The sequence below is a fragment of the Pteropus alecto genome, unplaced genomic scaffold (genome assembly GCF_000325575.1).
Source record: "Pteropus alecto unplaced genomic scaffold, ASM32557v1 scaffold134, whole genome shotgun sequence".
NCBI lineage: Eukaryota > Metazoa > Chordata > Mammalia > Chiroptera > Pteropodidae > Pteropus > Pteropus alecto.
Window position 1 is genome coordinate 10,810,271 of NW_006436283.1, and position 15,839 is coordinate 10,826,109.

At 47.7% G+C, this 15,839-nt stretch overlaps 1 protein-coding gene across 1 annotated transcript in view; it reads left to right on the forward strand.

Annotated features, from left to right (window-relative positions):
- The window catches only part of PRKCA (protein kinase C alpha), a 378,887-nt gene that overhangs the window by 260,225 nt on the left and 102,823 nt on the right, over window positions 1-15,839 (forward strand). The window contains exons 4-5 of the mRNA XM_015589706.2: window positions 2,402-2,513; window positions 5,452-5,580. Coding sequence (XP_015445192.1) covers window positions 2,402-2,513; window positions 5,452-5,580 — 241 coding nt within the window. The remainder of the gene's footprint in view (window positions 1-2,401; window positions 2,514-5,451; window positions 5,581-15,839) is intronic.

Sequence of the window (15,839 nt, forward strand, 5' to 3'; positions counted from 1 at the left end):
TCCTTGCTTCTGTAGGGACAACTGTCTGTGCCCTTTCTCCCAGCATCCTCTTTGCCCTCCACGTGGTAGGACACCGCCTCTGCTGTCCGCGTGGTGGGCTGCTTTCATGGTGGACGGCTCAGCCCAGGCTTCAGACCATAGTCACAGCTACACCTGACTAAGGAAAGTAGTCTCCCAAGAAAGGTGTTAATGTTTCACACCCCGGGAGACACTTACTAAACTAGAGACTGCCTCACGAACCATGTTAGGCATCCACACACATATGCACCTAGCACCTATCGGGCACTTACTAAATATTTGTTGAGTAACCTTCTAAAGCTGTGGATCTCGTTCTTCAGTGTGCTCGCCCACTCTAGGATCACCTGCAGGACGCGTCGAAACACCTTGAGTTCTTGATTCAGTTGGTCTGGGCGGGGGTAAAAAAAAATTCATTTCCAGTAAGTTTCAGGTGATAGGGACCATACTTTGAAAACTATGGCCATAAAGCAGAGATTGGCAAACTTGTTCTGAAAGGACTAGAGAGTAAATAGTTTAGGCTTTGTGGGCTCTGTCACAACTACTCAACTCTGCCATTGGAGCCGCAGAAAATATGGAAATGAATAAGCAAGGCTGTGTTCCAATAAAACTTTATTTACAAATCGGGTCTTCTCATTTAGAGAGAGAGAGAGAGAGAGAGAGAGAGAGAGAGATTGTGTTGCAAATATAAAACAGTTTTTGAAAAGATGTTAAGACCAGAGCCTCATTCTAAGTGGGTTTCTGAAAGCTCTTGAATGGGAATCGGTATATAAGACACAGATGTTGGTCAGATTCCATCTCTGATATTCAATGGCCACGTGACTCAGAAGGTCATTCACATCTTTGTAGAATGAGGATAATAACTGTACAGTGAAAAAGCGAGAGAATTGCTAACATTTGTCAAGTCTGGGTGGTGCTTCTATGAGTGTTTGATTTACGCTTCTTTATGTTATTCGGCACGATTGAAATATTCCAGAATTTTAGAATTTATGTCTTTGAAAGGTAATCATAATAGTTCATTGGCATGTATGTGGCTTAGATTTTAGGTTCCAAGGTCACCTAAAAGGTCAGTTATCTTATAAAGTCAAAATCACCTTTGGAATATCCTCCAATCTCCAACACCTCGGCTCTTAGAAAGTCAGAAGCCAAGAATATCTTTCTCTGTGTATCTTTGCATTTGAGGAACCGGAGACTAAAGGTTATTAGCTCGAGCCCAAATGTCTGTCATCTTCCTGAATCCAGTTAATGGCAGCTCTGTCTTTACAGCTGTTCAGGCCACAAAGAATGATTCAGGAGAAGGAATGTAATGAGCGAGGATCTTGATATGGACAGGTGGCATATGAAATCATTTTTAGTTCAAATAGAACATAAAGACCTTTTAGCTCAACCCTCTACTTTTACATATTGATAAACAGAGGCCCAGGAAGCAGAGGTGTTTACTGCTTTCCACGGATTTACCCATCTCGGCATTTTACTAAGATTGACTTGTTTTGCCCTCATAATAGCCACATAAGGTAGGTGCTGTTCATTTCCTAGTGTACAGATGAGGCAGCGGTTAAGTTATTTGTTCATTCGTCCAAGGTCACGCTACTGGGAAATAACAGCACTGAATTTTGAACCCAGGCAGTCTGACTCCAGAGGCCATGCTTTTTAATTACTGCGGTTTGCTGTATTTAGTATTCACTTCCTTATCTATAATCTATCTGTGCATTGAGGAACAAAAACTTGAAAATAAGCTGCCTAGTTGTACCTTCAGTCACATGCTAGAGAAGGTAAGGAATTGTAGCAGGGGGACTATGGCAAGAATGCTTTTAGTGCATTTCCAGTTTTGCTCCGATTGTGCTGGAGTTTCCCCATGTAAATGCATATAATACTTTGGAACCAGTACAGAATTCTCTATCAGCTTGGATGCATACCTGGTCTTACAATGTGTTTCTGGAAACCTTGCCCAGAAGGAGGCCGCCCAGACTCGGTTCAGCTTCACAAACACACTCTGATTTTGTGCCTACTCCACACTGCAGCCTGTGCTGGGCACGGGGATGCAGAGATGCCACGGTGTCTAAAACACGGTCCTTGCCCCCCGAGCTCTTTGGTGACTTTGGGTTCAGAAGTGATCGCTTTGGCGGAAATGCCGCTCTGTGCAAAAGACACACTGTGAGAAGAAGAAACGTGGTTACGCGTTACGTGGCCCGTAATCAGGGCAGCCTGATAAAATGTGATGTGGCAAAGTCGCCACCACCCATTGCATGACCCCAGAGCACGGTGCACAGTCTGGGTCCATTGACCTTGGACATGGGAGTGGGGCGTGGCGGGGCCTGAGCTTGACTCGGTTCAGGAATGTGGCCTTTCTATGAGTGGAATGAGTAATGTGCTTCTTCTCCCCTAGGACCCCAGGAGCAAGCACAAGTTTAAAATCCACACTTACGGAAGCCCCACCTTCTGTGATCACTGTGGGTCACTGCTGTACGGACTTATCCATCAAGGGATGAAATGTGACAGTAAGTAAGTTTTCTTTTCCAATAGACGACAAGGCTCAGAAGCACACACCCAGGTTCCGCAACTTCTCAGCACCAACTCGTCAATAAAGAGAATTCATTCAGATGTATACCAGACCAATAAAGTGTAGGGTTTCTCTACCATCAGAGTTCTGGGTTTTCGAACTATTTAATTGCCTAATTACAAATCCAAATAAAGCACCCGCTTTATAAATGGAGTTGAGGCCATCACAGTTTTTCATGGTAGAAATCATCAATCACTGTAAAATGCAGGCTGGCCCACCCCCAGAGCACGTGCTGTGTGTTGGAGGAAGACGCCGCACCCCCACATTCCATATTTGCTTGGGCTTCAGAATAAGCTAAACGGCCATTATCTTCCTGCGTCTCTGATTGGCAGTTGGACTGTGGAACACTCCAGGCGGCTCTCCTTAAAATGAGACCACAACGAAAATAAAAACCGAGGTGGCGTCTTAACTTCACTGGCCCTGCGTGTCCATGGACAGACCCAGTTTTATCAGCGCGGTTAGCGGGGAATCACTGAAGACACCGATGAGGAAGGCATCCAGCCTCCTCCCGCCTCCTGTTTTGTCCCGTATACATCTCCATCAGCTCCCAGGAAGAAAGAAAAATCAACCGCGGAAACGCTTTGCTTTGATAGTTCTATTTTGAGATTCCCCAGGCTATTTATTTACTTCAATGAAAGTTTATCTTTTTAGGAGATGGCAGGTAATTACTGAGTCTGTTTTTCCAACAGACAAGGCAGCACGAGGGAAATACCAGCCTATTGTCATTCATTTATGACCAAACACTTTATGTGTTTATCCTCTGTGGAGCAAACACAGTATATAAAAATCAAGATACGCGAACGTTATAGAGTGGGCGGGTAGTTTCCCAGAATGCCGGAGACCCGCATCTCGCAGAGCCGTGGAGTGTCAACGAGAGCTCCGCGATGACCCGGACCAGTGGCCATCCGTGTTTCAGGAACCCCTCGGATTCCAAAGACGTGGCTGTCGGGGGCTCTGCACGTGCAGGTTCTACGTGCATTTGTAAATACGCTTGTGACTGCTTTTAAAACTCGGAACGTAAACGCGCACTTGAACGTGTTCCGCGTTCGACCGCGGCAAGTCGAGGATGGCACCCGAGGCGCGGTGTTGCCGCCTTCGCTCACTGGGCAGAACGCGCAGTCACGTTTCTCCCCTGAACCTACGAGTCGAGGGGATGGGAAAGCGTGGGGCTGAACGGTGTTGCCATCAGACATCCTCTTCTACGTGAAACTGGATTCGGGGGATACCATAGAACTTTGGCAAAACAGATGAGTCGTTGAGGCTGAACTGAGACTGCAGTTGGCACCCCTAACACCTGGCTTCGATTTTTTATTCAGGCCACAGGGCTTTATTGGTTATCCATGAATGTCTTTCTAATAAATAAATGGTATAAACTGGAGTTTATTAACTCAGTTTATGCTAATAAAATAATCCTCCTCTGGTTTATATATTAGGATTCTGCTTAAGATTCCGTTTGAAAACGGTTCCATTGCCAACGAAATTTAAAAACCGGTATTCTTAGTGTTAAACTCCTTTCCTTGGAGTCATAGGGCATCTGAGGCCGCTGCCTGTGCCCCCTCTGGGAGGGAGGAGGAAGATAAGCAGGTGGGCGCCTGGGCCCCGCCCCCTCCCTTAACTTCTGCAGAGAAGAAACCTCTGCCTGTGCCCCTCCAGGTCGGAGGGTCATGATGCCTGGTGGGAAAATAATCTTACCAGCCACTCGCTAGGCCATGCCCGTGTCGTCCAGGTCGTCTCCAGAGGCCGTGGCATTTCTTGCCTTGAAATTGCGGATTCCACCCAGGCACTTAAAGATATTTCAAGAGTCTGCATCTTCCTTAAGTCGACATACATGATTTCGAACAGTTCACTTTGGAAATAAAAGCCTAAACAGAATCAACTGATTGCTTTTTCCTCATTGTGTCCATCGTCCTGTGGACACAATGTGTTGAATCATAGCAGATATGCAGTCTTCACGATGCCTTGTGCAATCTATCTTACTGTGTTAAAATTAAACACTCAAAATGGCACGAAGGCTCCACCTGGATGGTTACAGAGGAGCCCTGTAGCATCCCATCGAGGATTTGCGAGGCTTCCCGTGGCCACCTCCTCTGGAAGCCTGAAGACACAGGACCGTAGAACTGCAGCAGCTACACAGAGTCTCCTGTTTGTGTGCAGCACACAGGATTCTTTCCAGGGTTCCTTTGGTTCATTGCAAAGACTTCTTTTTTCTTATCCTCTCCCTGTCTCGCCCACGTAATGTCAGCTGGTAAGGAATGGCTTATCATGCCAGGCATGTATTTGTTTTACTTGGAATAATATTTAAATATTTGAAGACAGGTTTAAAATATCAAACACAAGTTCTTAAAAAAAAAAAAAAAAAAGCCAATGTATTTAAGCCTTTTTGAAAATACAGAGCTAGCTCAGGAAAGGAAAACTTTACGAATTTCCCATACTCAACCCACAGAGTCTCACTCTTCCTGAGTGGTGAGCTAGGAAGGCATGAGGAATTCTTTGGCAGAAAGTATCCTCTGTTTAAAATTTGCCTCTTATCTGTCTCTGCTACATAAAATATTAATTTGTCTGCGCTTTGTCTACATTTACCTATGTGTATTTTGTATATCGTTAAATACTCGAAGTACTCACAGATCAGGCAGGTATTCTGCTTCAGTTAAGACTGGACAAATATGGCACGGGTATTTTAAGGATACTGTCACTCACGAGAAGCCTGTGCTGTAAGGGACATCTGCTAACAGTTCTTTATGTCACCAAAAACATTACAGCAAAGTATCAAGTTAGAGGGTAGCTCATTTTCACTTGTGCTCCTATGACCAAAACACTGAGGAAGTGATGGTTTGAGTCCATATGCCCAGCCTCACTCTGCTCTCTCGATTTCGCAGCCTGCGACATGAATGTGCACAAGCAGTGTGTGATAAACGTCCCTAGCCTCTGTGGGATGGACCACACAGAGAAGAGGGGGCGGATCTACCTGAAGGCTGAGGTCACCGACGAAAAGCTCCATGTCACAGGTAAGGCAGGCTTGTGGAGGTATGAGGCACGCAGCTTCCCGGGGGGCATTCGGATGAAGGTCAGGTCATAGGGCGCAGAAACCCGGGCCTGTCATTGCCTCGGAGCTGGTCAGACTCAGAGCCACTGACTGTCGTTAGCACATCTCCCAGGAGACCACTCTGTCCACCAAATTTGCAAATGCTCGGTGTCACACCAAGTCATAGCTGCGTGTGGACCAAGGTACGCTGACAGCATGGCCAGTGTGTTATCCCCTGGTGACAGGGACGGAGAAGCTAATTAAGCAAGATGCTGCTGGTGAGAGCGAAACTAGGGCAAGGGGAGGTGATGGATGACCCAGGTGTTCGATGGCATCAGGCTGTGATGACCTGATAAGTCCCCTATAATGACAACAGCAGCAGCAAACCGCCATTGGGTGTTTATTCTCCTTCTATGTTAGCCCGGTGCAAAGAACTCCATGTAGACTAATTTAGTCTTCGTGACTATCCAATTATGAGCCTCATTTCCCAGGACAGGAAGCCGAGGCACAGAGAGATCAGAAACCAGCAATGTCACAGAGTAAGTGAAGAGCCAGGATTGGAACCAAGGCCTTTGACTCCAAACCCTGAGCTGTCATATGATCACACCTCCTGCAAACAGCCCGACCATGAGCCAGAATTCCCTGTCCCTGAGCCGAGACACCACCTCCTTAGGACTGTGTCTGGGTGGGCCCTGCCATAGCATGGCTTTTCCTTTGGTTTGCCCACCGAATCCACCTTAGGTATATCGACGCACTCGATCCGGTTATCACGGAGCGTTGCTGGCCCAGGACCCATCCCGGAGCCGCAAATCCTTGGCGTCTCCACCACACCCCACTCCGTGCTGATTTACGGTTTGGCTCTCAGTTTTCAGCCTGGTGTCCTGGCTCTTGGGGCTCCCTCCCGTACGACCAGGCCTTCTCTTTCCTTTGCTAAGGGCGTTCACATTCCATTTGAACCGCAAAGGTATTGTTTTCATTTGTATTTAGGAATGTTAAGCTGTCACAAAACTGGAAAGACTAACTTTAATGTCATTTATTTGTAGATAACAAAAGATATTATAAAAAAATATATATCGAAAGGGTCTATCTGGGGGGGTAGAGGTACGAGAGGAGTTCCAGAGAACGCTTGCTTTTGAAAATATCCTCGTATTTTTTTCTTTGCAAAATAAGCAAATTTTCTATCCAGCGCTGTCCTCTCGGGTGAGAAACCAGGGAAAATCAAAGGCTTTTGAGGTGTTGCTACGAGAGCCAACACTGAGCCTCTGGATGTGAAACAAACCAAACGAAACAACCTTGTGAAAGAAATCAGATACAGCTAACGGTCCAGATCGAGTTGTAAATAAAATCCGCATCATGGACACGTATGGCGGTCACGAGCGGGTCTGCACTGCCACGACCTCACACTTGTTTCTCTCTCTCTCTTTCACTGAGGCTTCTGCCTTGTCAGCGTCATGTATTGGGGACACGCAGGTGAAGAGTCCAAGCTTAATTGTGAGGTTTCCAGCTCCCATCGGGCAAGAATGCGGGGCAGTTTTTAAACGCTCAGCTCTCATTCATTTTGCTTCTGAACACAGCAAAACACATGCTGGACCTGGCCCATGCCTTCTCCCGGGATAAAAGCAGCCGCCATATGGTGCTGCTTGAGTTCACCAGTCTCTTCTATGGGCCTCAAGAGGCTTGCAGATGTGAAACTGCACAGACGGGCACAGATGCTCTGGTCAGGGTGGCACATAGTACACAGATAGAAAAGAAAGGTCAGGTCCCATCGTGCAAAGACAAAGAGTGTTTTCCTAGGGCTTATATGCTAATGGCTGCACCATTGCTAAGAGTCAAACTTGATTCACAATTGTAGGGTCATCTTAGGAGACAGGGACCTTCACTGAGATAGATAGATTTTTCACACGTGAAAGCTACTCACTATAACTTATGACAACGATCTAGGTCAAGTCTCTTGAGAATTAGTGTAAAATTTTTTGCATAGATATAGCGCTGCCCTAGGACTATAAATTCAGCAATAGTTTAATAATAATAGCAGCAACAGCAGCTCACACTCCGAGCCCTTCCCACAAAAGGGACTCTTCGTTAGTACTTTACATAGTCAACTTATTTAAACCTATGTGGAAATTTACTTTATTGTCCTTACCTTATAAATAAAGAAACCGAGGCACAAAGAATTCAAGTAACTTATCCAAAGTCACACGGATGGCAAATTTAATGGTTAGATACTTCATTGATAGACATAGAGATAAGATATTTTAATGATACTATCAGTAAGAATTGGAATCTTACGTTAGTTCAGGCTGCGATAACAAATCCCATAGACTGGGCGACTTCGGCAACAAACCTTTATTTCTCACAGTTCTAGAGGCTGAGAAGTCCAAGATCAAGGTGCCACCGGTTCGGTTCTGGAGAGAACTTTGTTCCTGGTGTCTAGCTGTGTCCTCGCAGGGCAGAGGTTGGGAAACAGGGAGGGAGTCGGGGGAGAGAGGAAGCCGGCTCTCGGGTGCCCCTCCTGTGAGGACACTCATCCTGTCGTGAAGCCTGCACTCTTGTCACCTAATCACCCCTCCCCGAGACCCCATCTCCAAATGCCACCGCCTTAGCAGTTAGGGCTTCGACATTGGAACTGGGGGGAAGGAGACACAAATATCCTGTGCACAGCAACTCTGTTTTTACAGTACTGTTGCTATTTGTGTGAAGGGAAGCCAATCCTAAGTGTAGAAAACCAAACTCAGCGGAATAACTAATAGGTGATCATGTCTCTAAAACTTTTATTGTGGAGTACTTTTAGATCGTCGTGAATCGGAATTAGCCTGGCTTCAATGGGAGATAAGTATAAACAGTAAACCAGAACGAGTAGCGCTTATGATCCATCCACGTAAGAAATGTCCAAACCTGTAGAGAACTTTAATGAGTTTCTTTGAGCCAAACTGACGACAATCGCCAGGAAGCAAAATCTCAGTGGATTAGGAAATGCTGCAGAGAGTGGCAGTTTTGCAGTTTATTTTATACATTAGAATCAAAGGAGGAGACGTGAGGAGGGTTCCAGGACGCCCACTGGTGGTGGATGAAGCGGGAGGGAGAAAGCAAAGCGGGGAAATCTCTGGGATGGGATCAAAGTGAAACGGAGGGAGAGACACATCCTCCTCTTACATTGGTGGATTCAGGGGGGTCAGTATTTGCAGCACGCAGACGTGGTCTGCAGGGCACAAGATGACAGCGAGGGGTTCTGCGGTCTCGTGCTCTAGTGCTGTGTATTGCACCCAGAGGGATCTGGAAAAAAAGGGATTATTCCAGGCGTATGTTACCTTAGGTGCAAAAAGACAATGAACAGGCTCACTTAAGGTCCAGAAAGCTACAGGCCAAGGACGTGACCTCCCGCCATGACCCGCTTTTAGTTCGAACTTTTGATGTGCAGACCATCCTGTGTGTTTGCTTCTGGGCTCTGAGTTTGTGGAGCCGCCGTGCTGGCCTCCCCGGAGTTTGTCAAGTTTAGTATGTGGCCTTATTGTTTCCATTCACAGAGCCAAACTCAAAAAAAAAAAAAAAAAAAGTTGCTAGAGTCACACAGTTTCCTACACACCCTCCACCCAGCACCCCCAATCCCGACATCCTCACGTTACTGTGGTTTGACTATCAAAGTGGTCACCTCTTTTGAATACCCGATAAACTTGTGGGACATAAGTACCTGTGTTAGTCACTAGAAATTGAGTTAAGGAGCCAAAGAGAGGACATCAGACATCTTATTCCAGCATAAAAAGACTGCAAGAAATACAAAGGCCCGTCAGAGCAGTCCCCGCCGGTGGCGACACCCCTCCTACGGGACCTGCAAGACCCCCTCCCTGCCCAGCAGTCCAGGCACCAGTTCGCCATGACGAATAGTTTCAAGAACAGTAGCTACCATTTCTTGAGTACCTACTATGTACTTACTGTTCACAAGACTGGACCTTTATTTGTAGCAAGTACTTTACATTCATTATTTCACTGACCCCTCGATACTACAAAGGACTATGCTTATCCTCATCTTTGAGATGAGCCAGCGTGCTCGGAGGAGGGAAGGACCTCGCTCCACGTTATAAGGTGGGAAGTGATGGAGCCGGGGCTGGAGCCTGGGTCTGACCCCCACCCCAGAGGCGGGGAACCTCGCAAGTCTCTTACTCATTAAAGAGGCTGTTTGTTTTTGAATAAATAGCAAACCCATAAATATTTGCTGAACCCATATTCAGCATTCCACAGAGGTGGAAGTGCTTTGATGTTCCAGAAGGTCCAAATGTGGGATAACCAGGGGGAAAAGTTACACGTGACGGCATGAAAGGACAGTCCAAGTCCACGTGTAATTAAGCGCTTAATTACACGGGCACTAAATAATGCGCCCCTGGGAGATGCTCAGGGCGGTGACGGGGAGGGAAGGATGCCATGGAGAGACACGGGGACCGCAGGCATTTGAGAGGCAGAGGGAGGGGTGCACCGGCGAAGGGCTTACCTGGCTTGTGGGAATTGGCTTGGCTCTCACGAGGACACAGACGTGAACAAGAAACTCTAAGAAGTGGAGCTCATCTCCAAATACCAGGATTTCTCGGAAAATGCACTTAAACCCTGCCCAGCTCCGTTAATTGCGGATCAGCTCCCTCTCCGTTTTACCTGCGCAGAAAATAATTCCCAGAGTAAAATAAAACTCCCAGCAGACGCCGGCTTGGGGCAGAAGCCTCCCTTTGGAAACCAGAGATGAGTCTCCTTTCTAGGTCGGTGCAGTATTTATGGGAAAGGCCTCGCTTTCCTGGTGTGTTTTTATTTTTTGCCTTGGGTCAGTTGTGCTGATGATGGTCTCGGAACAGCGTCCTCTCTTTTTGCTTTCACTATGAGATTTTAATAGGTTTTCTACATTCTCGTGTGCTATTTTATTTGGTTTGGAGGAGTGGTAAAAAAAAAAAATTCCCCCAGGGGAACAAATTTTCAATTTAATGTTGTAAATAAGTGGAAAAAATATTGTATGCTTTATAGCTGTTTAAGAAACTCATCTCTCCCGTACCTAGATTATTCTGCAGAAGAGTCTTATTTTCTCTCGTGCTTTGGGTTGTTCATTTGGCGTGGAGACTGAGGTTCTAAGATGAGCTCCGGGGCGGGGGCGGGGGCGGGTGGGGCCTTCTTACAGCGTAAGGGTCACGTCCTCTGTCTACCTTCTAGGACCATGTGCAATTTCGTGCCCCGTGTCTCACCACCCCAGCTATCCAGACTTACCACGACGCTGTGATTAAGACAACAATATTCCCTCTGTGCTCCTTCCCCCTTAGCGTCGAAGCAGGAAGACTCAGCTTCATGTCATGTCATAACCATTCATTCTTCGATTCATTCATTCCTTATACACGTACTGAGCATGCTCTCTCCAGATGCGGCCCTCATCGTGGAATGTGCAGTCTTTAGGGGGAGTCGAGACATTAAAAAGAATGACAGGGCGTTACGCCAGGTGCCTTTAGGGGTGGCGGAAGGCGAGAGCACAGTGCCTCACCCGAGGAAGCTGCAGATGGCTTCACGTGAGAAGTGACCGTGGAACCAGGAGGACAGGTGGGGAGGACATAGTGTGTTCAGGAAGCTCTCCACGGTCCAGGATTTCAAGAATTTTGAGTGTAAGGTGGGAAGAGCCGCAGGGGAATTTCTTCCCATTTTGAAGGCGGGAATTTTTTTAAATGACTTCATCTGATGCTTCCGCTTCTGATCCTCGCCCAGGGCTCTTCCCTTCCTTTTCCGGTCCCAACTCCTCCCTTCTCCTCAGTGAGATCCCTGGCCCTCGATGACATACACCTATATGTTTACTCATGTGCTCTGCCCCACGTGACAGGCAGCCACACTTCAGAATTAGTGTACCGATACCCCTGCCAAGAGCAAGCCTCCTAAACAAAGTTCAGGATCTTATTGCCATTTTTTTAAATCCTTAGACGATATCCCACTAAAGGTAAATAGTCAGAATACTGTTACCTGGATTAGATACTTTCCTGTGTAATTATGTCAGATATATGACGCCTTAACCAAATGATCAAACTCAGCCTCCCTGCCTCTGTGACAAACAGAGAGAGAGGGTGTATACAGCCTGATGTGGTACAATAGGAAGTACTCAGTGTCACCTGTCTGGTATTTTTGCCAAAATTTTCTACCCCGAATCTAATCATGGGGGAGGGGGAAACAGACAAATCCAGATATTGGGACGTTCTGCTCGGACTTTTCAAAAACGTCAGTGTCATGAAAAAAATGGGGGGGAATGTTCTCGATTAAAGGAAGCTAAGGTGACATGACAACCAAATGCACGATTGGATCCTGGAGCCAAAAAAAAAAAAAAAAACCGCTTATTAAGGACGTGTGGGGGACGCAGAGGGAATCCAGATCTGGACTGTGTTTTGGATAATGTTTCTGTGTCCGCGGGAGATTTTTAGGTGATGATGGTGATGGTGGAGGGGAATGCTGAAATATTTTAGGGGCGATTTTTTCCTCATGTCTGAAACTCCCAAATGGTTCAGCAAAAAAAAGAAAAAAGTGAAAATACATGTAAACACACACACACACACACACACACACACACACACACACACCCCTCACATGCACAAAGTATGTGTGGCAAAATGTTAACAGTGAGTGTATAGAGGTTCGTTGTACTGCTCCTTCAACACCGTCGGCTTGAAATTTTTCACACCCACCAAACCTCCCAAAACTTGGGCCGTGTGAACTTGGAGCCTTTTGTCGGGGCCAGTGCAGCTCTGAAACGCCCCCTGGAGGAAGCACCGTCAGCCGGAAGGAGCCCGGGCCTGAACCCACATCAGAGCTTTTGATGGCGATGCCAACAGCCAGCCGGCCAGTCAAAATACAAGTAGCACATGCAGAAAAGGGAGACATGAGAGCCAGAAAAAGCTGCTGGCATCTGAGCGCCTAGGTCCTGCAGGGAGCGGAACCAGCATTGACGAAGCACCTTCTACGCACCAGGCGCTGACCGGATGCCTTCCTATGTGTTATGTCGTCACGACACTCCTTGGAGAGAAATGCCGCCATCGTCATCGTCATCGCCGTCATCATCGTCATCGTCATCGTCATCATCATCATCGTCATCATCATCATTGCCGTCATCGTCATCATAATCGTCATCATCATCGTCATCATCATCATCGCCGTCATCGTCATCGTCATCGCCGTCATCATCATCATCATCATCATCATCGCCATCATCGTCATCCTCATCATCATTTTGTAACTGAGGAAACAGGCCGGAAGAGCTCCCGTGTCTCGCGCCAGGTCACGTGGCCTGCCCAAGGTCACACGGCTGCTGTGTGGAGGACACCCGGCCCCCAGGCTCCGGGCGTGGACCTCCCACACTTACACGGCTGACTCCAGGCTCTGGCCAGGGGAAGATCATGTGCTAGTCCACAAGCCCTTCCCTCTAGGGCAGATGTGGCCACGCTGCAGTTTCTCGTTTCTATCCTGTAATTTAACGGTTGAGGCTGCTCTGCGATGGCCCCGTGGCACCCGTAATTACTGCGGTGCCGCAGGCACCGTCGTGGGTGAGGGTCTGTCATTATTTCCCTGAGCCTCCACTTTCCGAGGCTTAGATAATGGCTGGAAATAAAAATGGCAGCAGGGATCTGGCCCAGCTCTTCCCTGCGTTAAAATGAAGCATGAAAACGGGCAGGGACGGGAACAAATACCCCTTCAGGGTGTGTGCTGACTGCACAGGAGTTGGCCAGACAGGTGACCTGACTCTGTCCTTTCTCCACGTGCCCTCAGTGGCTTTTTCTTACTGGCCCAGGTTCCTTCCTCGCATTCTCACGGTCTTGGAAGAACCCATCTCTAGCGGTTGCCTGCCTTAAGTTCCTCGTGCTTAACACCCAAGCACGTCCTTTGCAAAAGAAACAGGCACGACGGCTAAGTCGAAAACAAACAGCGGTTTGCTTGTACGGAAGAGGACTTCTAGGACACCTGCTCAAATGCACGTGCCTCTAGGTGATGACTGGAGTGTTTTCAGCGGGTTTATCCACTGTGTCTTCTTCCTTGATTGGACATTCCTGAGTCTCAGGTGTCACGTGTCTGTGCGACCCCTTCAGCAGCCAGCACCTTCCTGCCTCTCCGGTCTGATCCCTTAGGCCCCCAACGCCCCTCAACCCCATTCTAGTTGTAAAGAAAAGCTAAGTGCTGCTTCCCCGTGGGCAGGCTCCTTCCCACACCTCACCTTCACTTCTGCTGTCCCCCACTGCTCCCCTGGGCACATCTTTTTAACACCCAGCTCCAGTTTCCTTCATGAAGCCTCTCCTAGCATTTTCTGCCTACAGTTGGCCACTTTCTCCCCCTGCCCTTTATAACATTTATAATGTGATTTTACTTATGTGTTGTTTTATATGTTGATCTCCCTCTAACAGACCGTCGTTAGCCTTTTGAGGTCAGAGGTGGAGTCTTGTCTCCTCTGCCTGGTCCCGTGCCTCAAATTTGTGCCTAATATATGTTCGATGAGCAGATGATGATGGTGGCGGTGATGGTGGAAGTGTCCCGTAGGCCCGACGTAAAAATATTACTCAGCTTTGTACCGTGCTCCTCTATCCCAAATGTAAGCAACTCTTCCAATTTTAGCCCTATATCTGGATCAAGGGGAAACGATCTTGTTTTAGTCTAATTCATGAAGCCACATGACTTCTGAGGTCCTTCGGAGAAACACACATCAGCCAGGAGAGAGGTCGCATCTTCTCAGAGAGACATTTCATTATTTACATCCTGACTGTGGTACCCCTGACTGTGGGACCTATCTTTGGCAGAGCTAAATGTCAAATGCGTACCAACCAGCCGTGTGTCCTCCTACGGATGGTTATTCCTGCATGGTTCTCTGTGCGGTGATTCCAGCGTAGCTCTCCACCCTGGTGCTTAGTCACTGGTGGTCCGTGGGAGGCAGCAGGACTAGGGCAGGGGCAAAAAGGCACCAGTGTCATTTCTTTAAGGCACCGTTTGCCTTTGTGTAAAATACCTTGGTATCCAAGCTCCAGGTGACATGGCTTCTCTTTCTGCTGCTTAAGACGATCTCAGGCCCCTGGAATCTTTGATTGCAGTGACTCCTGTCGCGAAGAAGCGTTCTTAAGATGGACTCTGAAGGCCCGCATCCTTGGGAAGAGGAGAAACAAATTATTTCCGGGGCCTCTTTGGAGATTAGCCCATTAGCATACAGGGACATTGACTGAGCAGGTCATTCTCATGCCGGATTTTAATTGCTTCTAATTATAGGATTATCATTTAAGCAAAAGATTAATTGCCATGAAATTATTGCAAAGAACTTGATCTTCCTCTAGAAAATAAATGCGTTAGCCAAGTGAGGAATCTCTTAGAAGCTTGCAAATGATGTTTTTTAAGTCACTTTCATGGAAACTGTCTTTTAACTCTTTGATGGGGGAGAAGATGTAAAAGGGATCGGGGTGGAAGGGAGAACACAGAGCAGGTCGGTGCCTCTCTGGACAACTTGGACATTCAATGTTCGCAAATCATTTTGTTCACCCTCGGGAGCGTCCCCAAATAAACGCAGAGACGTTTCCTCTCTCGCCTCACTTCAAGTGCGGGTGAGAGTGACCCATCAAGAAGCTAGAGGAGGCAGGCACCATCTTCTGGTTCCCTCCAACACCAAGCTTCTCCCCCATCCCACAAAGCCTTTGTTTTTCAAATGTTTTGCAAAGGAACCTCCAGTTACCTCGCATGCACATGCTCTGGTCGTTGGCATCAACCTGGTGCAGAGACCTCAGACTGTTCGTCTCAACGCCCAGGCGGTTCCACTTAGAATGCAGATCGCCTGAGACAATCTGAGATAAGCCAGCTCCTAGGGTGGTCCTATAATATCCACTTCCTGCGGAGTGGCTACCTGGGGGAAGCTGGGGTGTCAGAGCACCCCACCCCTCCACGGGCACTTTTCTGAGCAGCACAGTAGTTGTACTTTGCCACCCATTTCCCTTGGTAATTAACGCAAGGTTTGTGGTTCAGTTAAAGACAGTCAGGGTTCCTTTTAAAACCAAGGCAGGCATTTTTTCCCCCCTGGAATACTGAAGCAAGAACAGATGCAAGGCGAGCTTCCTATAAACGTTTTCGGGGTGGGGGTGCCGAATCTGGGGAAAGTTGCACGCGGGGAAGTGTCACTTCACCAGCCCAGACCCACTGGGGGGCAGAGACATGCCGGCTTCACTGAGCACCAGGGGGAGGTGGGGAGAGGCGGCCTCAACCACACTGACGTCTCGTCTC